We start from the raw sequence: 20,481 nt of genomic DNA, 5'->3' as shown, positions 1-20,481 counted from the left end.
GCACATAACAAACAATTCAAATTATTAATGTATAGCCTACAGACGTTTCTCGTTATCTCGTGTTTTAATACGTGAACATACGAAAATCATGACTAATGGATAGGACTCCCCTTTTCCCCCCTCTTCTAATATCGTTCATTTTGCGTAAATTCCCCTCAGATGGCAGATATCTTATCCAATGTATTATCATTAGATGTGTCATGTTTTTTCGTTGTTTTTTTCAAGTAAAAAAAAATTAAAAAGTGGAGTTTTGTATCTCTCCTCAGGCGTCGCTCCTCTCCTTCATCCTGCCCAGCTTCAGTGATTTTTTTTCCCTTTTTTTTTTTTGTCTCTCTGCCTCTGCAGAAGGAGAAGAGTTGGAGAGCCCGGCTTAAGCTGGACAAGACTCTGCGGGCTGGGTGCGCTCACCGTTAAGAGAGCAGGACCCGAACAAACAAAACGATCACTCCACTCAGTCTGTTAACAAACAAAAAAACACACGATAGAGAGAAATGTAAAGATCTTAAACTGAAGCAGTGTTGGAGTAGTCAACTGTAACCGGGAAAGATGGCGTGGACACGAGCTCGCATGTCTCTCGCCTTGGCTTTGCTTGGAATTTTCCTCCTCGGTGTCTCTGTGGAAGGGGAGCCGCAGGGAGAGCAACAGGAGGAGGAGGAGATGTCCTGTCAGGGCGCATTCGACCTCTACTTTGTTCTGGACAAGTGAGTCTCCGATATTATTTATGGCGTTGTAACTTTCTGGTCGCTGCGCATTGCCATGCAACCTACGAGTTGGGGAACGCGGAGCGCATCAGTTGGACGTCCTGTCGTGGCCCACGGTGGGCTACTTTAGAAAAAGCAAACTAGCACAATGGAGCTTTTAAAGTCGGACACACAGCTTAAACCTTTTAATCATATTGCCTTTTGTGTTAGTAAGTTTGTCCAAGTCTTACAGATCGTAATGGGATGACTTCATAGAGAACACACCCATAATCATCCATCATTGTTTTAAAATAGGTTTGTCTTGTATGTATCAAGGTACGCTATTAGACACTTTTGGGTTTTTGGCTTTTGTTTTTGGAAAAGGGACAATATTCTGGACAGTTGACCGTGTTTTTCTTTTCGTCTGGTTTACAGTGGTAAGTCAAACAGAATGAGCTTTACCCACGGGATGTGGGCAGGGCGAGCAGCATGGATAGGGTTTCAGTCTGATGACGCCTGCGGACACAGCTGCAGAATCTGCCTGCTGTGTTGCTTCAGTGTGCTCCCTTTTACTGTTCTCCTCCTTATGTCTTGATTAGATGAGCCGGTCATTAGAAGCCATGCCAGTTGATTAAATCTTGCACTGAACTTTCTTTCTTTCTTTCCTCCTTCTCCGTTGTCGTTGTATTGAACAAAAGGACCAGAAAATAGCTTCCTTATTCTAAAAGGCATGTATTGTAATAGTTTTATACGCGGAAAGAATAGCATTACACGTGATAATGATAAACACGTTATTCATTAAGGTGTTATTTATATGTCATGTGTCAAAAAAAGAAAAAGAGAAAAGAAGAAACATCTGCATAATCAGTTCATGAAAAGTTATTTTGGATAGTTTATCCTCCTCCAGTTTAGCTTGAGTTCAGTCTGCAGAATACCTGAACTAAATTGATTTTATTTGCAAGTACAATTGAAAGGAGTAGTGTGTAGAACTGAGTGACACCTAGGGGCAACTGCAACCAAAGGAGGCCTTATGGTGCCAGATACAAACTGTGGGAAGGAGCAGCGGCATTATCTGAAGCTATAAGAGTTTTAAAACACAAACATTCTTCATACTTCATACTTTAATGCAATTGTACACTAATGACAAAAAAATGATACGACTAAATCTATCAAATATAACCCTTACATGACCTTATTCACTTTTCATTTGTCAGGCTAGTTTGTTTTTCATTTGATAGGAATCAGTGGGAGGTTTCAGGGAGTGAAAAATGGGAGCATGACAGTGACAAACAAAGGTCCCCAGCGTGGTTTTAATCTTGTGATTACTGATCTTTATGCATACGTTTGCCACGGAGATAACCTCCTTCCCAACGTTAAAAACACCCCTCAGAGTAACCCAATAGTTGCTCAGAGATTATAATTTACATTTTTGTCATGACTAGACTCTTGCTGCGAGGTGAGATTATGCATACGGACAAAGAATAATGACATGTCAAAACATGCCAAGTTGGCAGAGAAAAGCGCAGGGATAGAGTCACAGCAAAGACCATAATGTATGGTTGAATTTGTTGCTCTAATCATGTAGAATGTCAAAAGAAATGATTGTATTTTCAGAAGAACGAATGCTGTGATTTTATGGTGAAGCAGCTAAACACTGTGGTGTCTCTACACAGCATTCCAGAATAGTCTGAAGTAATAATTCAAACAAGCGTTTTTTGGGGTCTTTTTTAATATGTCCTCAGTGGCTCCATGTGCACCACCCATAAGTTGTGAGGTGGACACATTGAGTGACATTTAACTTTGGCTTTGACACGTTTGATGATCTTTCAGATGTCCACATCAACATCTGTCAGCCACTCTTCAGTCTTTACCCTTTGCTTCAAAAAGTTTAGGAGGAGCCTGGGGAGCGTGGCATGTCACGCATGGCCAAGCCTCTGGTGCGCCTCTGTTTGTTTGACTGTCTGGTTCTGCAAGCTTCTGCAGGCCTCCAGGAAGCAGCTGATCTTTCTCCCGAGATAGCACCGTCTCGTTAGCTGTTTTACAGATCTTAAATGCCACCAAGTGACCTAATCCAATATTTGGGGTTATGAAACATGCTTACAAGTGGAGAATGCGTATAATCTCCACTTGAAGCATCAGAAAAACTAAATTACTCCAAGTGCCACACCTTCTAAGCTCCACGTCTGACCCTTACTAAATACAAAGCTGCATTTTTCCGCTCTCTCGGGCTGCCCACAAATTGATTAATAGGTTCCTGATATTACGACCGGTTCCTGATCAGAGGTTTGTTTTCGAGGGCGAACATTGTGCAAGTTTTTGTGAATGCCAGCGCAAAGAGGTTCTGCCATCATTACTTAAGAATGCAGTTAAAAGATTGAAGACCGATGGCTAAAACTTTAGAATGATGCTGTCATTTTCTTTCAATGATCTATTTTCCTTAACATTCAATATTTAAAAGCATTTTGATTTTCCCTCTTTTTAAAGAAAAACTAATTATTTTCATAATGATAAACTTGTGTTTTGTTTTTACCTTTAAAAACACAGACTTCAAGGCTATGTCAGAGTAGTGTGTTTGAACAGAAAGTAAAATGTAAAATCGACAAACGGTTTTGTCTTTGCAATCGAGAAGCCAGACTTATGACATTTCAGCATACTGCCAACAGTAGTAAAATGTGTGACTCATTCTTTGTCAGTTAATTAACTAGATGTTTCTGCACTTGAAAGACTATTCATCATTTTAAGAAGGTAAATCCTCCTCGGGCATTCTTTATATATTGTTGTGGTACACGACTCATACACACTTGAGCCCTGTGCTTCAGTCTCAGTTTAATGAATATAACACATTCAGTTTTTTTAAAACTTTTGGCTGTGTTAAATCTCTTTCAGTCCTGCACACTGAGTTGAAGATGAGCTTTTTGAATATCAGTAACCACGCAGAATTTTGAGATCAAGATAAGGTGCTTTTGTCTCTCTTGGCAACTTAATCCCTCAGGAAACTCCTCCTGGATCAGGGCTTTTATCATCCACTCACTTCCAGGAAAGATGATAAGTGGAGACGGAAGTGCCTAGTTAAATGGGAGATACAAAGGAGCCATCTTGCCTTCTAACCAGCTCAGGCTTTCAAGTTGACCATGACCCTGTAATGCACACACAGAAAGCCCTGCCCTTCTGTCGAGTTTGGTGTTGAACATGTTGAATGTTACAGCCTTCAACAGACACTCGCACACACTTGCACATTTCCCCCCTGCTAAGCGTTAGGGCTGGGTCCCACTGTTGTTCATGTCGCAGCCTTTTTACTCCCATGGATACCCAACCTGTTGTTGGGCTGGCCATGCACAGTAGGGCCATCTGTTCCTCCTCACAGTCACAGTCACACTCACTCACTTGCACTCTTATGCCACCATGTATAATGTGCACACAGGCCAGCTGCTTGCTACATGGTCGCTGCTAGAGGCAGACTGCTACATCTGTCCCTGTCTAACCTCAACCCTCTGGCCCAGCAGTAATTAGCCCCCATTAGCAGCCCCATGGGACTAGGTTTCATTGAGGAAAATGTCATGTTTGTAGCTGCACGTAGCCATCTAACCAGCAGCTCACAGCTTACAGTTACGGTCCAAAGTAATGGAATGTGACTAAGTGACCCAAATAATATTCTTGACACCTTTTCTGGAAACAAATCTCATGGATAATAAATCTGCACATTGCGTTTGCACATTTTCTTAGGTATAAGTTATAACCCTGTTCCTCTCATGTGGATGTGTAATTTTATTAAAAAAGATATATATATTTTTCCTTTAATGGTTGTATTTCCGCTTTTTTTTTTTCAGATCCGGAAGCGTGAAGCATCACTGGAAGGAGATTTACTACTTTGTGAGGCAGCTGGCAGAAAAGTTTATTAGGTACAAGCAGGACCAGTCATTTGTGTTTTTTGGATGTTTTGTTTTGTGCATTTGAGCAGTTTTGTGCCATTGTTAAAGGGAAACAACTTTTATATTTGCAGCCCCATGCTGAGAATGTCCTTTATAGTCTTCTCCACAAGAGGAAATATCATCATGAAACTGACCGAGAACAGGTAATGGCTGTACCTACCTGTGTTTTCTGTCTGCATTTTTGTGTGCCTGTACCGTATAGTTATACCATTTCTTCTTGGGTTTATGACTGTTACTGGTTTTATGGCCGAAGGGAAAACATATAGATATTCTGACCAGATTTAATTGCGTACATAGTTTGTCTAAGTTCTAAGTAGTCTACCTCCCTGTTTGTTTTTGCTTTCTGAAGAGCAACCCCCCTTCAGTGTTTTTGTGTTTACCCTGCAGGGAGGCCATAACTGAAGGCTTAAGGGCTCTGGACCAAGTTATCCCAGGAGGAGACACGTATATGAACTTGGGCCTGGAGATGGTAAGGCTGAGTTTAAGGACCTAGTTCATAAATCTCCTTGCTAGCCTGTAAGGATCTATTCCAGACAGTGTCTGCCAAGGATTAATAGAGCCTGGCAGCTGAAACCAGGACCAATTAGATAACTATGAGGAGTGGCTGAGATCCTGAATGACTTGCTGCGTGTTTAAAGTGCAGATTTAAGCACTTAAGTGAGGGGAGAAAAAGAGCACTCATAAAGTATTGATTAAAGAGCTTATATTTAGCTTTTTTCAAAAGTTCAGAATTTTATTGTACAAACTTCAAATGAAACTTCAATGTGCAAAAACAAACTTTTTCTCATCCTTTGAATTGCTGCAGCACCTGTTGTCACTTTCTGTCTTACACGCTCTATTTTTGCTACTGTCTCTTTAAGACCCTCTTCCTGAATGGCCTATTCTGCTCCGATTCGTCAAAAATGTTGTAATACAAGGTAGCTTCTCATTCTCCATTTGAGACATGCCAAATGAACTGTAGGATTGGCATTACGCAAATGCTACATAGGGATGTCATTAGGTAATTAAAGAAAAGCTTTGGCTATAAACAAAGTATTTCAGAGGGTCTGGGGGCAGTGTCCTCTGTGGGAGAGAATCATTCCCTTTGTTGAAGACCAGCATTGTAACTTTGCAGATCTTTTGCATGCAAAAAAGTTCATGTTTACTGATCTTTGGCAGACCATACAATACAAAGTAAGATCTATAGGGTTGACTTTGCAGTTATGCTGAACCGTATGTAAGAACTTATTATCACAGGACATGCAGCGTGATTTTCAAATGTCGCTGGTATCAGCAGTAAAGACTTTAAAAAGTGTTGATCTAAAATGTTTCTTCTTTGCAATTCCAGGCTAATTCACAGATACGTCAAGAGAACCATGGGACCGCCAGTGTTATCATTGCTCTGACTGATGGAGAACTGAATGAGTGGCAGTTTGACACAGCACAGCGAGAGGTAATGTGTGTTAGATATCTTTGTCCGCAAATGAATAACAGTTTATGTCAATGCATAATGAATACAGTTAGAATGTGTCCTGTTGTCTCCTGGGCTACATAAGATCTTTGTGGTGTATATAGTTTTAAAAAATGTTTAGAAAAGCATTTAAACACTGATTTAGATATTCATTAACTCGGCAGTTGGTGAAGTTTCAAAGGATTTAAGTTAATGCAGCAAAATGATATTAAAAGAATATGACCCAGCTTTTAACATTAAACTGCATCGGAGCTACTGTCTTTGTATTGTAGTGTGTGTCATGTGGTGCCTACCATAAAATTTAGTGGATTTGTGGACTAACAAAAGGTTTTTTGGCTCAACAGAAGACAATAGTTTTGCTATTTTCTTTCAGGCACAGGTGGCCAGGTCTTTGGGAGCCATTGTTTACTGTGTAGGGGTCAAAGAATTCAACCAGACCCAAGTAAGATCCACATAGAGAAGAATTTTATGCAAATCCATAAAAAGCAAATATACCATTTTCTTTCTGTTTCTATTTTTTTCTAGCTTGCAACTATTGCAGACAGTGTGGATCATGTGTTTCCTGTTTGGGGAGGCTTCCAAGCCCTCAGGGGAATCATTGACTCAGTATGGGAAACACACACACACACACAGAGTACCGCATGTATGTCATAGAGATACCCACACAGAGACAGTCATAAAACAATGCTACATCCCTAAAATTTGTCATGACTGTGGTTTCTACTTCCTTATGGCTCATAGATCATCAAGAAGTCTTGCATTGAGATTCTGGCAGCAGAGCCATCCAGCGTGTGTGCAGGAGGTAAGATGTTTAAGATTAAGAGGCGCAAGTTTTAGCATCTTTGTTAAGGCGGAGGCCAGTCATGGTGTGTGACTGTGTCAGTCATCTGAAGCCTTTGAAGCTGAATATGAGGTTGAGTAATCGCTTGGACGCTCATGATCACGGAGTGACAGAGAGCGTATTGTCATTCTTGGCCGGGGGAAATTAGCATAGTCGCTGCAACACAGCATGTGTGCAAAAGAAAAAAAAAAAAAAGGAGGGGGTGGATGCTGGTCAGAGGAATTAGCCATGAATCTTTAAGCTTGGCTGCATCCCTGGCCTAGTTTGCCACATTGTATATGCTAAATAGTCTTTTTGATTGTCCATCCTCTGCCTCACCTCTACATCTATGTCAGACTCTTCTGCTTCCTGACAGCAGTTTAAAGAAGCTGCAGAAGAGATGCAGCGAGAGAGGAAGATCCTTTATGGGTAGCCAGCAGAATGGATGAGCTTTGACATGACCTTATTTGGAATCACTTAAGAGAGTGCATTTGCAGGCCTGCTACCAGGACAACTAATGGAGATTAACATCCATTATAGGATATGAAGGACGAGAAAAGGATAAAGAAAGAGCAGCTAAGAAGAGAAGATGCAAAATTTCACTCAAGAAGGATAAAAGGAGGGACTAATAGTGACAAAATAACTGTTATCCTCCAGTGATAATAATAGTTTCTGGTTGGTGTGTGTCACTCGACATATGCCCAAATATCCTCCAACAGCCTCATTTATTATTCGATTGATGAATTGTCTAATGGTCAGTGAACTAAGAGACCAAGCGAACCGCTTTGACCGAGGCCTGGGTCTGGCCTAATTATTAAAGATTGTACACACAAGCATTTTCTGTGACTTGATGTGTAAACATAAGATACAAGTCTAATCTTTCCTGCGCTTGGCTTCACATTACACTGAGGAAAAATAAGAACTAAGCATTAACCGCCTGATGCTCTAAGCTAATTATTGCAGGACCATCTGAAAAAAAGTGATTACCAATCATACTTTGCTCTGAATCTCAAAACCCTTTGGAAAATTGCGGATATTTGACTATAAATTCCTACCCCCATCCATCTATCATTATGCATTCACATCTACAAAGACACTGACATACTGCATATATAATGTGACAGTCTCTGTTTTCCTCTTTGCCTGCATGTAGTCACATAGCATATCGAACATGTTTTGAACCAACAAACACATTTAGATGCTCTTTAGTCAGCTAGCGCACTTGTCTTCAAGCACATGAACACACATCCCTCACACTGATGTGAAGTGACCAGACTGAGCTGCCTGCAAACAGGCCATCAGACTGGACAGTGAACGTTGGGCCACACTATCAGACATGACAGCACTGATTCCCAACACACACACACACTGAGGACAGTGAGAGTTTGGCCTTAGATCTAACATGACAGGAGAGATTGCTGCTTTCATTAACGTCTGACCCTTTTCTCCCTGTTGTCCCTTCCGCTTTCGCCCCTCCTTGTTTTTTACTGTCCTTTCGCACTAATATGATTGAAGGCCCGCCGTTCGGACAAGTCACACCGCATTTTCTGCACACACAAACACAAGACACGCGAGTGTATGTACATTTGTGTGGCAATACACAGAAACACTATCACACAATTCAAATTCATGTCAGACATTCAGGTGTAGATGTAAAAGGACTGGTGCTCGCAGTGGCAGAGGGCAGCAGCACATTGGTGGTACATGTCAGCAGGACACCACCAGTCCCAGCCCACCATGCGTCTGACAGCACTGACCTTTTTTCCCGTCATGCTTTGGTGTTTGTAAAAGATGAGACTTTTTCAGTCAAAGATTTCGTATGATTAAAAATACTGTAGAAATCAGTCAAATATGATAATGCAGTGAATTAGAAATAGATTTTTTGCTATGTTTAGTTTGCAGATATGGAGGTCTCGCACTTATTCCATAAACAAGGGAAGTAATATACAATGCAATCCACTTCTTTATTGGCCATGAATTAATCAGACTTTTTTTTCCTTTTTTTATTCTTTTTTTTCGTTCACGTTTACAAGCATTACACATTAGTAGTTTTAATAATTATGGATCTGCAATATTCAGCCCCGAGTTGTGAATTTTTGTGGCTGCACCCTGTCATGGTGCAACATAGGTTGTTTGATGGTAACACTAGTTGAAAGGGTGATGACTGCTAAATCAGCCAAGTCACCTGGCAAGAATAATTGATGTGAACTCCTTTAATTTAATTATATTATATTATATTATATTATATTATATTATATTATATTATATTATATTATATTATATTATATTATATTATATTATATTATATTATATTATATTATATTATATTATATTATATTATATTATATTATATTATATTATATTATACATATGTTTTTGTTTAACCAGGTGATGTGTGCTCATGCATTTGTGTGTAAAAACATGAGGAATCCAGATTTAATATGGTAGGAAATGACGAAGGCGGTGACTGACTGACATGTTGCAAATCATTGAACATCTGTAAATGAGCATGCTCACACATGTGGAGAACTCAGCACTATGTGTTGAGCTATGTGCAGCTGCAGGATATGAAAAACTCACGATGTAGAGGCTTGATAACTGCATCCTCTTTACACACTAAGGTGCAGTAAGTAAGTAATAATGAATAAGTAAGTAAAATGCAGTGTCAAGATTGTGCATCATGTATTGTGAAAGTGTAACTTATGCTTGCTTTGCAAGAGCTTACTATGTCTATATTCTCGCTGGAACGCCTCCTAATACAAATTTTCATTCTTCTACATTTCTCCAGACATCTGTAGGGTGGTGTTTGCTTTCTCCTCTCAGCTCTTCCTCTACTTGCATATCTGTAGTTTATGGCTTTCATCGCTGCTTGTCTGACCTTTAAAGAAAGACAGTCACATATACACCCACACCCTGAGATGTTTTTATCCAGTGATCTTCACGCTGCAGCTTGAAATGTTAAAGGTGTTGCAAATGTTCACTTTTATTAGCCAGGATAATGCTGGAGGAAACTCCAGAGCACATGCAGAGACCACACACACATGCACACATTCATGCTTACATATAAATGCTTAGACATTCCTCAAAAAAAAACACAGAAGCACTACATATCCACATACACGTCTGTGTGGAGGCACACATGTGCGAATGCCATGTCGTGCTGCCATAGGTAAGGTCAGACCTACTTTGACGGTGCTGTGCTGCTGTCAGCCTTCCAGGCATGTTTTTAAGCAAGTGTTTTTTCCCCGCTCTTTAACATATGCTGGGTAGCAGCCACATAGACACTCCAGCATATGCTGGCAAGCCTCTGTCAGTGCACTTTAACAATGCCTGGGGGAAATTAAAGGTCAAAGACACACACAAAAATATGAACACTCCTTCTGGCTACAGCACTGTCTGGGATATTTGTGAATAGCAGCACTTTTAGCATTAGCACCATTGGAGCATATTATGGCCATTCCACACATACACGCACAAGCACACAGATATAAACAAGCAGTAATGAGGCATGCATGAGTTTCTCCTGCTCGAGTTGAGCACTTCATAGAAAGAAAAAATGGCTGCCAGCTCTCACCAGAACTGAACACCCCAGAAAATTGATTTAAAATCTGGCAGGAATAGAAGATAAATTTTTCCATAAATGTGCTGTTTCAACTGAAAGCATGAGCTTTGACATGACTGTACGTGTTACTTATAATTTCTGATGGTGCTGCTTGTGCTCTTTTCTTGTTTCAGAGAGTTTCCAGGTGGTTGTCAGGGGCAATGGTTTTCTCCATGCCAGAAACATCAACCAGGTTCTCTGCAGCTTCAAACTGAATGAAACACATCGTGTGGGTAAGTTCTGCAAATGCACACAAAGGACATAAAATGCATGTATTGAGAGGATAAAAAGTTTTAAAAAAAAATTTGTTTAAAAGTAAATATCAGAAACAAGAAAGTAAACGCTTGTGAGTAATAGTGATTAACTATTATCTAGATATCTGGAAGACCTCATGTGTAACTGGATTGGAATTTGTCATTTTGTATTTCATGTGCAGATGAAAGACCAGCTGGAATAGAGGACACTTACCTACTGTGTCCTGCTCCCGTCGTAGAGGAGGTGGGGAGGTAAGCTGCACATTTTTGTGGTTCACTCCAGGTTTTCACACCACATTGTTTCTCAGCTATGTCTCCAGTCTCCAAACTATCCATGTATGGCTGTAACACAGATATTTGCCAGCTGCACTCAAGTTTTGTGAGGACCGCTGTCCTTGAACAAATTAGGGCCAAAGTCATTGTGTGTCTGCGATCAATCAATGTTTGTCACAGCTAACGAAGCCAGACACTAATCGCGAGGGGACAACAGGAGTAGAGCCCAGGAACATGACTTAATGAGAGCCTGCTTGAGAGGGCCACACAACTGCGCGTGAAAATTTGTTGGTGTGTGTGATTGTTTTCATCTCTGAGAGGGAGAGCGTGAGTAGAGACTGTGGGGCTGTGCAGACTTTCCTCTGAGGGCTTCCATCTTTGCTCCTGGTGATTCAGCGCAGAGTTTTCTTACGGGGAAGATAGATTGATGCTTTTGGCTGAGCTAAGAGTGGTGCACGGCCCAGCAGCTTTACCGTACCCGCAGTCCTGTGCATAATTATACTCTCAAGCCTGCAGCTTCAGACACCTCCCAGTCATCATCTGTCTTGTCTCTGTCACTCAGATTTCTTCCATGATTTGAAATAGTCTTGTCTGCCAGTAAAAAGTGCTGCTTCGATGGGGAATTGATGTCCAGAGACGGGAAGAAAATTAAATTTGCTTTAGCACTGTGGCTGCAAGAGGACTTAAAAAACTGTCAAACTAAAGTATATTTTACTCACACTGCACAACAAAAGGACCAAATAACTGCACACAACTTGCACAATTCAGCAGATAGTAATTTTCTATAATTTAGTGTCTAAGTAGCATCACTCTGTTGCAATTCCTGCTGAGACCAGAGCAGAACAAGGGGTATCATTACGCTGCACTGATGCCTGAAGGAGGTATCCCTCCATGTAACAGAGGCCCATCACAGCAGAGTCAGCACTACCTAACACCCCGTGTGCTCTAAAGAGGAAGTCAGCTGTGAATGGCTGAAGAGCCCAGAGAGAAGGCCGACAGCTGGCTGATGAGTTTAGTTGTGGAAATATGCCAAGAGGCGACCGTGACGCTATGAAGGCTGGACAGGTAATGCATAATAACTCTCTGCTGTTGAGTTACTTTTAGTCCTCTCATATTGATAATATTTAAGATTTAAGATTAAAGAAAAGTATTATGTAAAGCATAGACGTATACTCTCACTGGAATATAATATTATATTTTATTGATTTGGCAGAAAACAACTTTTTGCTAAGTTTTGTGTGTGTAGTGATCCAAGCCTCTGTTTTACATTGTGGCAGCAGGTTCTGCCATGTGGGCCCACTAGTCCACATGAGTACCTGCTGTGAGAAGGACTTTAATAGTATTAACAATCATCATCAATTAATGCCATAAAATCTTCCTCGCATGTCTCAAAGCTGAACTTTTTCCTGCTGAGGAGTTGTTAAATTTATACATGAGAACTCATTGACTTCCGCTCCCAGCATCACCTTATAGCCCAAAACTCCTAAAGAAAATCATCACTCACCTCCTGTTTTACCCAAGTCACATAGGATGAAGTCACTGCTGTTGTCAAACAAATCAGTGTTGACTGGGAACCTTCCGGATGCAACCCCCCGCCACAAATACACACACACAGAGGAGAAAAACGTATGTTGTGGGCAGATTGATGATTGATAGGGACTGAGATCTCTCTGTCAGAGTGCAGCTGATAGCGTCACATGTCCTGCCTGCCTGAAAGGAGAGCTGACCATATGATTGCGGGGGGAGTAGAAGAAAAGATTAGTGGCACCTGCACCTCCAATTTCCCTCTCCCAAGTCAGTGTCAGTGTGAGTTATGAGATGAGCCACAGTGAGGCATGGAGCAGGGGCTGAAAACATAGTCAGTGACAGAGGAAGCAAAGAGGGATTCTCAGAAGGGAGGGACAGTGCTGAAGGGATGGAGAACAGGAAAAGCCTTCCTCCTACCATCCCCCACCCTCTGTTTCCTTTCCTCTGCCCTCCTACTACCCTGCAGTGACCTCTTGCTGCCCCCTCCTCAAGACTAAACCCAAAGCTCAATGCTCCCCTTGTCTCCACTCCCCTAAACCATTGGAATAGTACAAGATGCCTTTCTCCATTCTTCTCTAAACCCAGAACTACAGTCCAGCAGTCTGCCTGTTTGGCATTAGTTCTTTCTTTGGTCTTTTATACTGAACCTATCAACCAGAAAGTCAGTTTTGCAACCTCAGTTATGTACAGCATTGGTTCCATAATCATTTTATCATGCCATCAACCAAAAAAACTGTTTGTTTTTTCCTGTCTCTTTTGCCTGCTCTGGCTATCTTGATATATTTATATCAACATAAAATCCTGGAGAATTAGAAGTTATTTGATCCTTTTGTGGTTTCCACATTAGAGGCCTGGGTCCAATCCAAGCAGAAGAGATTCCTTCTGAGGGTGGAGTGCTCCTTCAGCCTCTTCATAGACTTTTGCTGTGGGTCCTTTGTCAGCATATTTGCGTGCTTTTAAGGCAGCAAGTATGGGCAAAGTGGATGGAGGAGTGCGTTCAACACCTTTGGCAAGCTTCTACAGTAGTCATGAATGTGTTGACACACGCAGACACCCTCGAGTGGGATAGTTGTGCACGTCAGATTATCGAATGGGGTTGTGTTTTTCAGGGTCATCTACCTGCAGGTGAGCATGAACGAGGGCCTCTCCTACATCACCAGCTCTGTTCACATCACAACCACTGAATGCGTGAGTACCGCCCGCCTGTGTACAGTCTGCACCGCTGCAACCATACATGGCAATTTTTTCTCTTTGGCATGCTGCCTTTTTTAAATAAACTTTCCTCCAACTCTCTTCGTTTTTTCTCCTGTTTCTCTTATCTTCCTCTCTCGCTCCTCTGTTGTTTGTCATCAGAGGAGGCTGTGAGTACTTTCGCTCTTGATTTAGCCCTTTTTTTTTTTTTCAAACAGCAGTTTTTTGTTTTGAGTTTAATCTGTATCCTCTCATTCTGTGGGTGTGTGTAGTTCGACGGCACCATAGTGCTGATATCATTGCTGGTTGTGTTCCTGCTGTTGGCTCTGCTGCTGATGTGGTGGTTCTGGCCTCTTTGCTGCACTGTGGTAAGTTTGAGAGTTTCACCCTGGATATCACACTGAATTACCTGATTATTATTTTCAGAACCAGGTAACAATGAAGCGTTCAGCTTGGGGACAGCTGTAAATTAATCTAGTTTTTGCGTATCTCATATTAATAGTAATTGTTTATATCTTTAGGTGATCAAAGAACCTCCGCCACCCCCGCCTCCTGAGCCAGTAAGTCACTGCATGAAGTTCAACATATTATTTTTTATTCTAGTCAGAGATTGGCAGAAGATTGTAGGGGTTAATATGGTGTTAAATGGTTTTGAAACCACTTTATAGGAGTTGCTTTGATTAATAGTAGTACGTTAAAGAATATGAGCTGCATCATGATAAAGATCTTAATCAAAGGAATCGGATGATGAAGACGGGATGCCCAAGAAGAGATGGCCCACAGTGGATGCTTCTTATTATGGAGGAAGAGGAGTGGGTGGTATCAAACGCATGGAGGTAGAAACACACGCTCTCATCTGTCTTTGTGTACGTAACGCAAAAATAGAGCAGTACGTACATTCTGTTTTGATTTTGCATTTTCCTATTTACAATTCCAAGGTGCGATGGGGGGAGAAAGGGTCAACTGAGGAAGGTGCTAAGCTAGACAAGCCTAAAAATGCAGTCGTGAAGATGCCAGAGCAGGAATTTGAACCTTACGAACCCAAGCCTCGAAAACCTCCCCGCCGACCCCCACAGCAGAAGAAGTGGTACTCACCCATTAAGGTTGGTATGATTGTTCTTTAAATGTTAAATGTGTGTTTTTTCTTTCTTTATTGGAAATTTCCTGTATTTAATTCACTTTACTTTCTGTGCTTTCCAGGGGAAGCTAGATGCTCTGTGGGCTCTGTTTAGGAGAGGTTACGACCAGGTATCCCTGATGAGACCACAGCCTGGAGACCAGGTGAGACTGCTTCTTCTAAAAAGCCACTAAATTCCAAAACGCCGCCTATAAGGCAAATTCTGTTCAATTTCAAGGATTGCTCTGAGTGACAAATGCTCAAAAGCCTTTTAGCAGTAAGTTAGACGATACAGAAGGGTTTCTGTCTCTGTTTTGAACAACTGAGCATCTGCATCCTTGTGTCTCACTACATAAAGGCGTGTGTTACTGAGCAACATGTACAGCACAGCTCTGATTTTCACCACACATGCTCACATTCACACTTAGTCAAAGAGCTACTGACACCGGTCCCCTCATCAAAGCTGCAATTGTTCCTACACAAGGAGTACTGTTCCCTTCTGTACTTTCCCCTGCGACTCCAGAAAAAGACTAGGCCTCTATCAAGTTTCCCAAATAGCAGGCACCTTCACTCTCTACCTTCAACCGATAATTTTAGTCGTGTGATGCAGTCATACAGCAGCTGATGTGCATTTCGTTACTGGACATTATGGCCATTCCTAAATCGTGACATCACCGTGTTCCCTCCAAGTTTGTGACAGAGAAAGCAGAGGGCGATTAATGTTGTCTAACCTTGACCCTGTGAATGGCAACCCATAACTCCAGACATGTTTTTTGATCACCATACTGGTTGTCATGGTAAAACATCTGCACCGTTGTAAATGGTGTCATTGTCACTTCACATAGCCAACGCTAAATCACTGATTGATTTGTGCTTTGAATAGCATGATTCATCTGCGCTATGCAACAGTGTTGTCCACTGTATCAGAAGTCTATAAAAGTTGTTTTATATCAGTGGTTCTATCCTTTTTGTCCATGTAGATTTTTTTTTCTTTTTCCAAGATGAACAATTAGTCTCTGTAAGGGCAGAAATCTCTGGCGTCTTTGTCAGCCACTTTATGTGGGACTGTGGTTCACAGGGCCTTTCAGTAATGACCCCCACAACTCCCTTCACGCGCCATTAACTGGGGAAAATGAAACACAACTTCTCACATGGAAAAAATGGGGGAGAAAAAAAAACCCACTTTTGTTCCAAGGAGAGATAGATGTTTAGAAATTTGTGGTAACAGCCATATCAGACATTAAAGAGGTGATTTCTCATCGCTGACAAGGCCATGCTCAGACCTAATACCTGAGTGGATTCTTGTCAGCAGTACTGCCAAATTTCTCCACAAAAAAAAGATGGTTGGCTGATGATGACTGACTGCACAGCAGGGCCACAAAAAGCCAAATAAAGTGGCAAAAATTAGAACGTCGACCAGCTGGCATCTGACTTCCCAATGTTGCTTGTTAAGCAGGCTCTCAGATGAAGTTCATTCTGCTTTCTCCCAACTACATCACTAGCTCTGCAAACAGTCATCAATGGCCTGCCAGTTTCTGCCGCGCTTTCCATTTGCACATAATCTCTTTGTCTACTAGTGTGTGTGCATGAATGTGTCACTGTAACGTATAAGTCAGATCTCCAGAGTGAGCATCATACACACAGAGGAGAAGTTGAAAGGCCACGAGTCATATTGTGTCAGGCGAGATTCCCTTCTTTTGTCCCAAGAGCTAATGGCACTGATGGCCACGTCGCATAGGAGAGGCCAGACCAGACCTGAGGAGAGTGCTCACTCTGACCGCACAAGTGCACCGCCCCTCATTCACCCCTTTTCTCTTTTCCTACATTACTTCACTTACACCACACAAAAAGTTTGGGAAACCAACGGTCGAAAACAATCTGTAGAAAAAAAAAAAGTGCTAAATTTGGAGAAATGCATTGAGCACCAAAGTCTGAACTCTATCTACATCTGTGGAAGAGAAAATCTCAGAAAGTGAAATTGCAAAGTCACATAATAAGAGAAACTTTTAGAACCAATAGACCAATAGAAAAGAAAACCTTCAAAACACACATTTGTGTTTTACAACATTTTTTCAATTGCTGTTCATCTAACTTGGCACAGGTCTCAGTAGATAATAACTCATTTGCATCCACAGAAAGCCCAATATACTATTGATAATCAATATGGTATGATAATGGTATGATATGGTAACGATAATCAATCGTTCATTGTAATATTTGTTTTTTTACTGGTGAGAAGGATTCAGTCTTTAGTCTTTATTCTAAATCCTATATCTATTAATGTTGCTTTCCCTAAACAATTTTTTCCACCAAATTTTAGCCAGATGCCTCTATTTCAGTAGCACCAACAGACATCATGCTTTACAATATTATTCCCCTCTACATTCAGAAGGTTTTACATAGAGCATTGTTTTTAATTCAGTCACAGCTTAATTCATAGGACTTTTCATTCCTTGAAACACATGGATAAAGTTTTGCACCTATCACAAAAAAAAAAAATCTCACATGTTCTTTTAATGTGCTCAATAGCATGTTAACGTGGAATTTAAGATCCAGCTTCTCCACTATGAAGTGCATTAACTCTTGCAAGCGCACATGTAACAGTTTCCTGATGTGAGTGAATTGATGTAATATGCGAGCTGACAGGCAGTGCTGTCAGGTCAGATGTGTCTCCACTCTCTCGTTTCTCGCTTATTCTCTACTGTTACAGTGACAAATCGTACGTGTTTGCATGAGTTCCCTGTAAACATCCACGATCTGCCTGATATATGTGTGTTTGTGAGGGGAGGGCAAAGTCTTCTGGGTTTGACGGAGAAACAGAGACTTGACAGAAATCGTGCGAAGAGGGATGCTGGAGGCGTTTTAGGGTCTTGTTTTTCTTCTTAGAAGGAGCTGAGGGTTTGATGTAAACAATCATCACAAGGAGAAATGAAGCAGTGACACATCTTAGAGCCAAAGGGGTACACAATACGGATGAATATCACTAAATGAAACAAACAAATTGTTAATGTTATGATTGATCATATCTGCCTCCTGTTTATGATGACTGGTGCCTTTTCTTTAGTATGATGGTTCATATGATGTACATATGTGATAGTTTTTGTGTATGTGTCCATATTGTTTTAACAATTGCTGGTCTGATCTGTTGCTTGTCTTGACCAGGACACTTGGTGTAATTTCAAGATTCTTACATCCTGGTTAAATGAAGGTATAATTATAAAATACAAGTCAAAATTATAGAAATATATATTTAAAAGTGGCGTAGAACTCACCCACATTTTATTTCTATACACATTATCCTCTTAAAGATGGAGACATGCTCTCCAAGCTTATGTTTTTTGGTGCTCTCTGCACTCAGCCTTCTAACCTTTCTCTTCTCCTCCTCTTTGTTATTCATGAGGTTTCATTCAGGCCATATGCTCTGGTGGAAGCATGTTTGCAGTCACACACACACCCATATTCATGAGCTTGTGTTCTCATTGTGTCCATATGCTCTTTCTGGTGTTGTGCTGCTGCTCTGCTGCTCACAAACTGGCCTTTTCACTGCAGCCCGGCGACAACACTGAAGCAGTCACACCCCTCTACCCCACCCCCAAAAAGCGGGTCTGCCCTCAATCAATTACACACCCCTCATATACACACACAAACACACAATGGCCCCTTCAGTCACAAAGCTACTGCTGCTGGGGTCCTCTTAATGGCCCCTGTGTGACTTTAGGGCTTCTCTGTTTAATAAGGTGTTATAATCAGACCACCAAGGGTCTGCGACACAGAGACCTACTCCACATCCTTCACACACTGACCAGGACAAGAGTTTATGTTTGTGTGTGTATGTGTGTGTGTCTGTCTGTCTGCCGGATGCTCCAAGGACAAGAGATAAAAAAAAAAAACCATCAATGAGGACAATAAGAGAAGCGCTCCATTATCCCAGACTTGTAAATTATGTTAAACACTGACAGACCTCTGTTGACTATTGTGGACATATTTAAATCCTTCTCTTTACATTCCCTCAAGTCGAGCATGTAAGAGACATAAACCAGTTTTTGTTTTGCGTCAAGAAAGGCCATGTCACAGCAGAGGCTCCTCTAGGAGAGGAATCAGGGAAAGCCAGAGACTGCAAAGGCCATGTGTGCGTGCTGACTGTGTCGGGGCATCGTTGTTATTGTCGCGCAGGTGTGGACAGAGGACAGAAGCAGCTCTGTGCGCTCTCTGTGGCCTCAAACACACATGCGTTTGTCTGTGAAGCTGTGCAAAGGCTCCCACGAGCGTTTTTGGCTGGTGGCTCTTAGACGCTCATTGATTTTGCACAGAGACGCACTTTATTTTAATCTGTATTCTGCACCGAAATGATGACGTGCGCTTGTGTCTTGCAGGGTCGCTGTATAAGTTTTCAGCGGGTCAAAGACGGAGAGTCCACCCCAAACCACCAGGCCCCTCCCCGCACGCCTCACTCCCCCTCAGCTTCTGCTCCTCCGCCGGCTGAAGAGCAACCTCTGGTCTCCAACTCTGTCCCCCGTACAAAGCCTCCGTCTAGAGGGCCTCGCACAGTGCCGCCCCCCATCACCACGCCTCCTTTGCGTGCACCCCCCCCCATAGTCCGAGTCCCTCCAGTTCCTCCCCCAACTCGGGCACCCCCTGGGCCACCAGGACCCCCGCCATCTCGCCCCCCACCCAGGCTGTAATGATGAGGAGGGCATGCAATAAACAACTGATGTATCAACTTGTTTCATTAAGAAAAGTGTCCTGCTTTAAGCCCAAAAACTTATAAAGCAGTTAAAAAAAAAATCCTCCAGGCCAGGACCTCTGTGCCTTGTTGCTGGACAGCAAAAAAAAAAAAAAACTTTTTTATTTTTATCTGATGTCAAAATCTGCTACTGAGTTTCACAACGCTTTTACATAAAACATAAGCGCTATAAAAAAAAAAAAAAAATCATTACGCATCTACTTGATTAGGCCTGTATGTACAGTACGAGATGTGGTGTCGGTGGAGAGAGTAAGTGCAATCTTTGCTGGAAATCCAACCAAAAGGACTTTAGCGTTGTTGAGCGATAGCTTGTGACAGTTCGCATGTGAATGCTGAAAGTAAAAAGACCGCTTTGGGGTTTTTTTTGAGTGTTGACAGAAGTGATGTTAAACCCAGCATGTAATGAAAGATAATAGCAATGTCTGTATTGTTGCCTTTTTTTTTTTTCCCCTTCTTCTTTTTTACATTTTTTTTTAGATACAAGCCAAATTAGGTGTCGACAATTCATGTGTTTACCAAAGAAACGTTCTGCAATCTAGTTAAAATTCAAAGTTCATTGATCTTGTAACTGCAGGGCAGTTTCTCCATATTTTATTTATTGCAACACAGGCCCTCTCTGTTTTAGTATCAGGTAGATGTGTGGGTTTTCAAATCTTTGAGGCAGGGATGGGGGCATCGGGGGAAGATATTAGGAAGCATTCTGGCATACCATTGGAGGTATTTTTTTTAAGCTTATGAACACTTTTAGGAGAAAGAATGCATTAAAAATGTTTATCTTCAGGGTTTTTCTATATATTGCATTTAGTGACTGAAATGATCGTTTGTATTATTTCTTCATCAATAACTTGTGTCTGTCTTCAATAAAAATCTCCTTTTTTAATCAGCGTTTTCTGTA

The 20,481-nt window shown here is 41.5% G+C and overlaps 1 protein-coding gene across 1 annotated transcript; it reads left to right on the top strand.

The window, feature by feature from the left end:
• The first annotated feature begins 337 nt into the window (after positions 1-337).
• On the top strand, positions 338-20,466 carry antxr1d (ANTXR cell adhesion molecule 1d). The gene is made up of 17 exons (XM_072391042.1): positions 338-701; positions 4,508-4,579; positions 4,681-4,752; positions 4,997-5,078; positions 5,937-6,041; positions 6,433-6,501; positions 6,585-6,665; positions 6,801-6,861; positions 10,615-10,713; positions 10,917-10,986; positions 13,644-13,722; positions 13,998-14,093; positions 14,247-14,285; positions 14,463-14,561; positions 14,664-14,828; positions 14,926-15,006; positions 19,216-20,466. Exons 1-17 carry the CDS (start codon positions 547-549, stop codon positions 19,522-19,524), a joined length of 1,734 nt encoding a protein of 577 aa, XP_072247143.1. The 5' UTR covers positions 338-546; the 3' UTR covers positions 19,525-20,466.
• The last annotated feature ends 15 nt before the right edge of the window (positions 20,467-20,481 follow it).

The sequence above is a fragment of the Leuresthes tenuis genome, unplaced genomic scaffold (genome assembly GCF_036924035.1).
Source record: "Leuresthes tenuis unplaced genomic scaffold, fLeuTen1.0.hap1 SCAF_8, whole genome shotgun sequence".
Lineage (NCBI taxonomy): Eukaryota > Metazoa > Chordata > Actinopteri > Atheriniformes > Atherinopsidae > Leuresthes > Leuresthes tenuis.
This window is presented reverse-complemented; position numbering and strand designations above follow the sequence as displayed.

Coding starts and splice junctions, on each gene's coding strand:
- antxr1d (XM_072391042.1), top strand. CDS start 547: ATGGCGTGGACACGAGCTCGCATGTCTCTCGCCTTGGCTTTGCTTGGA. Junction 10,714..10,916: donor GAATGAAACACATCGTGTGG/GTAAGTTCTGCA, acceptor TTTCATGTGCAG/ATGAAAGACCAGCTGGAATA. Junction 15,007..19,215: donor GACCACAGCCTGGAGACCAG/GTGAGACTGCTT, acceptor TGTGTCTTGCAG/GGTCGCTGTATAAGTTTTCA.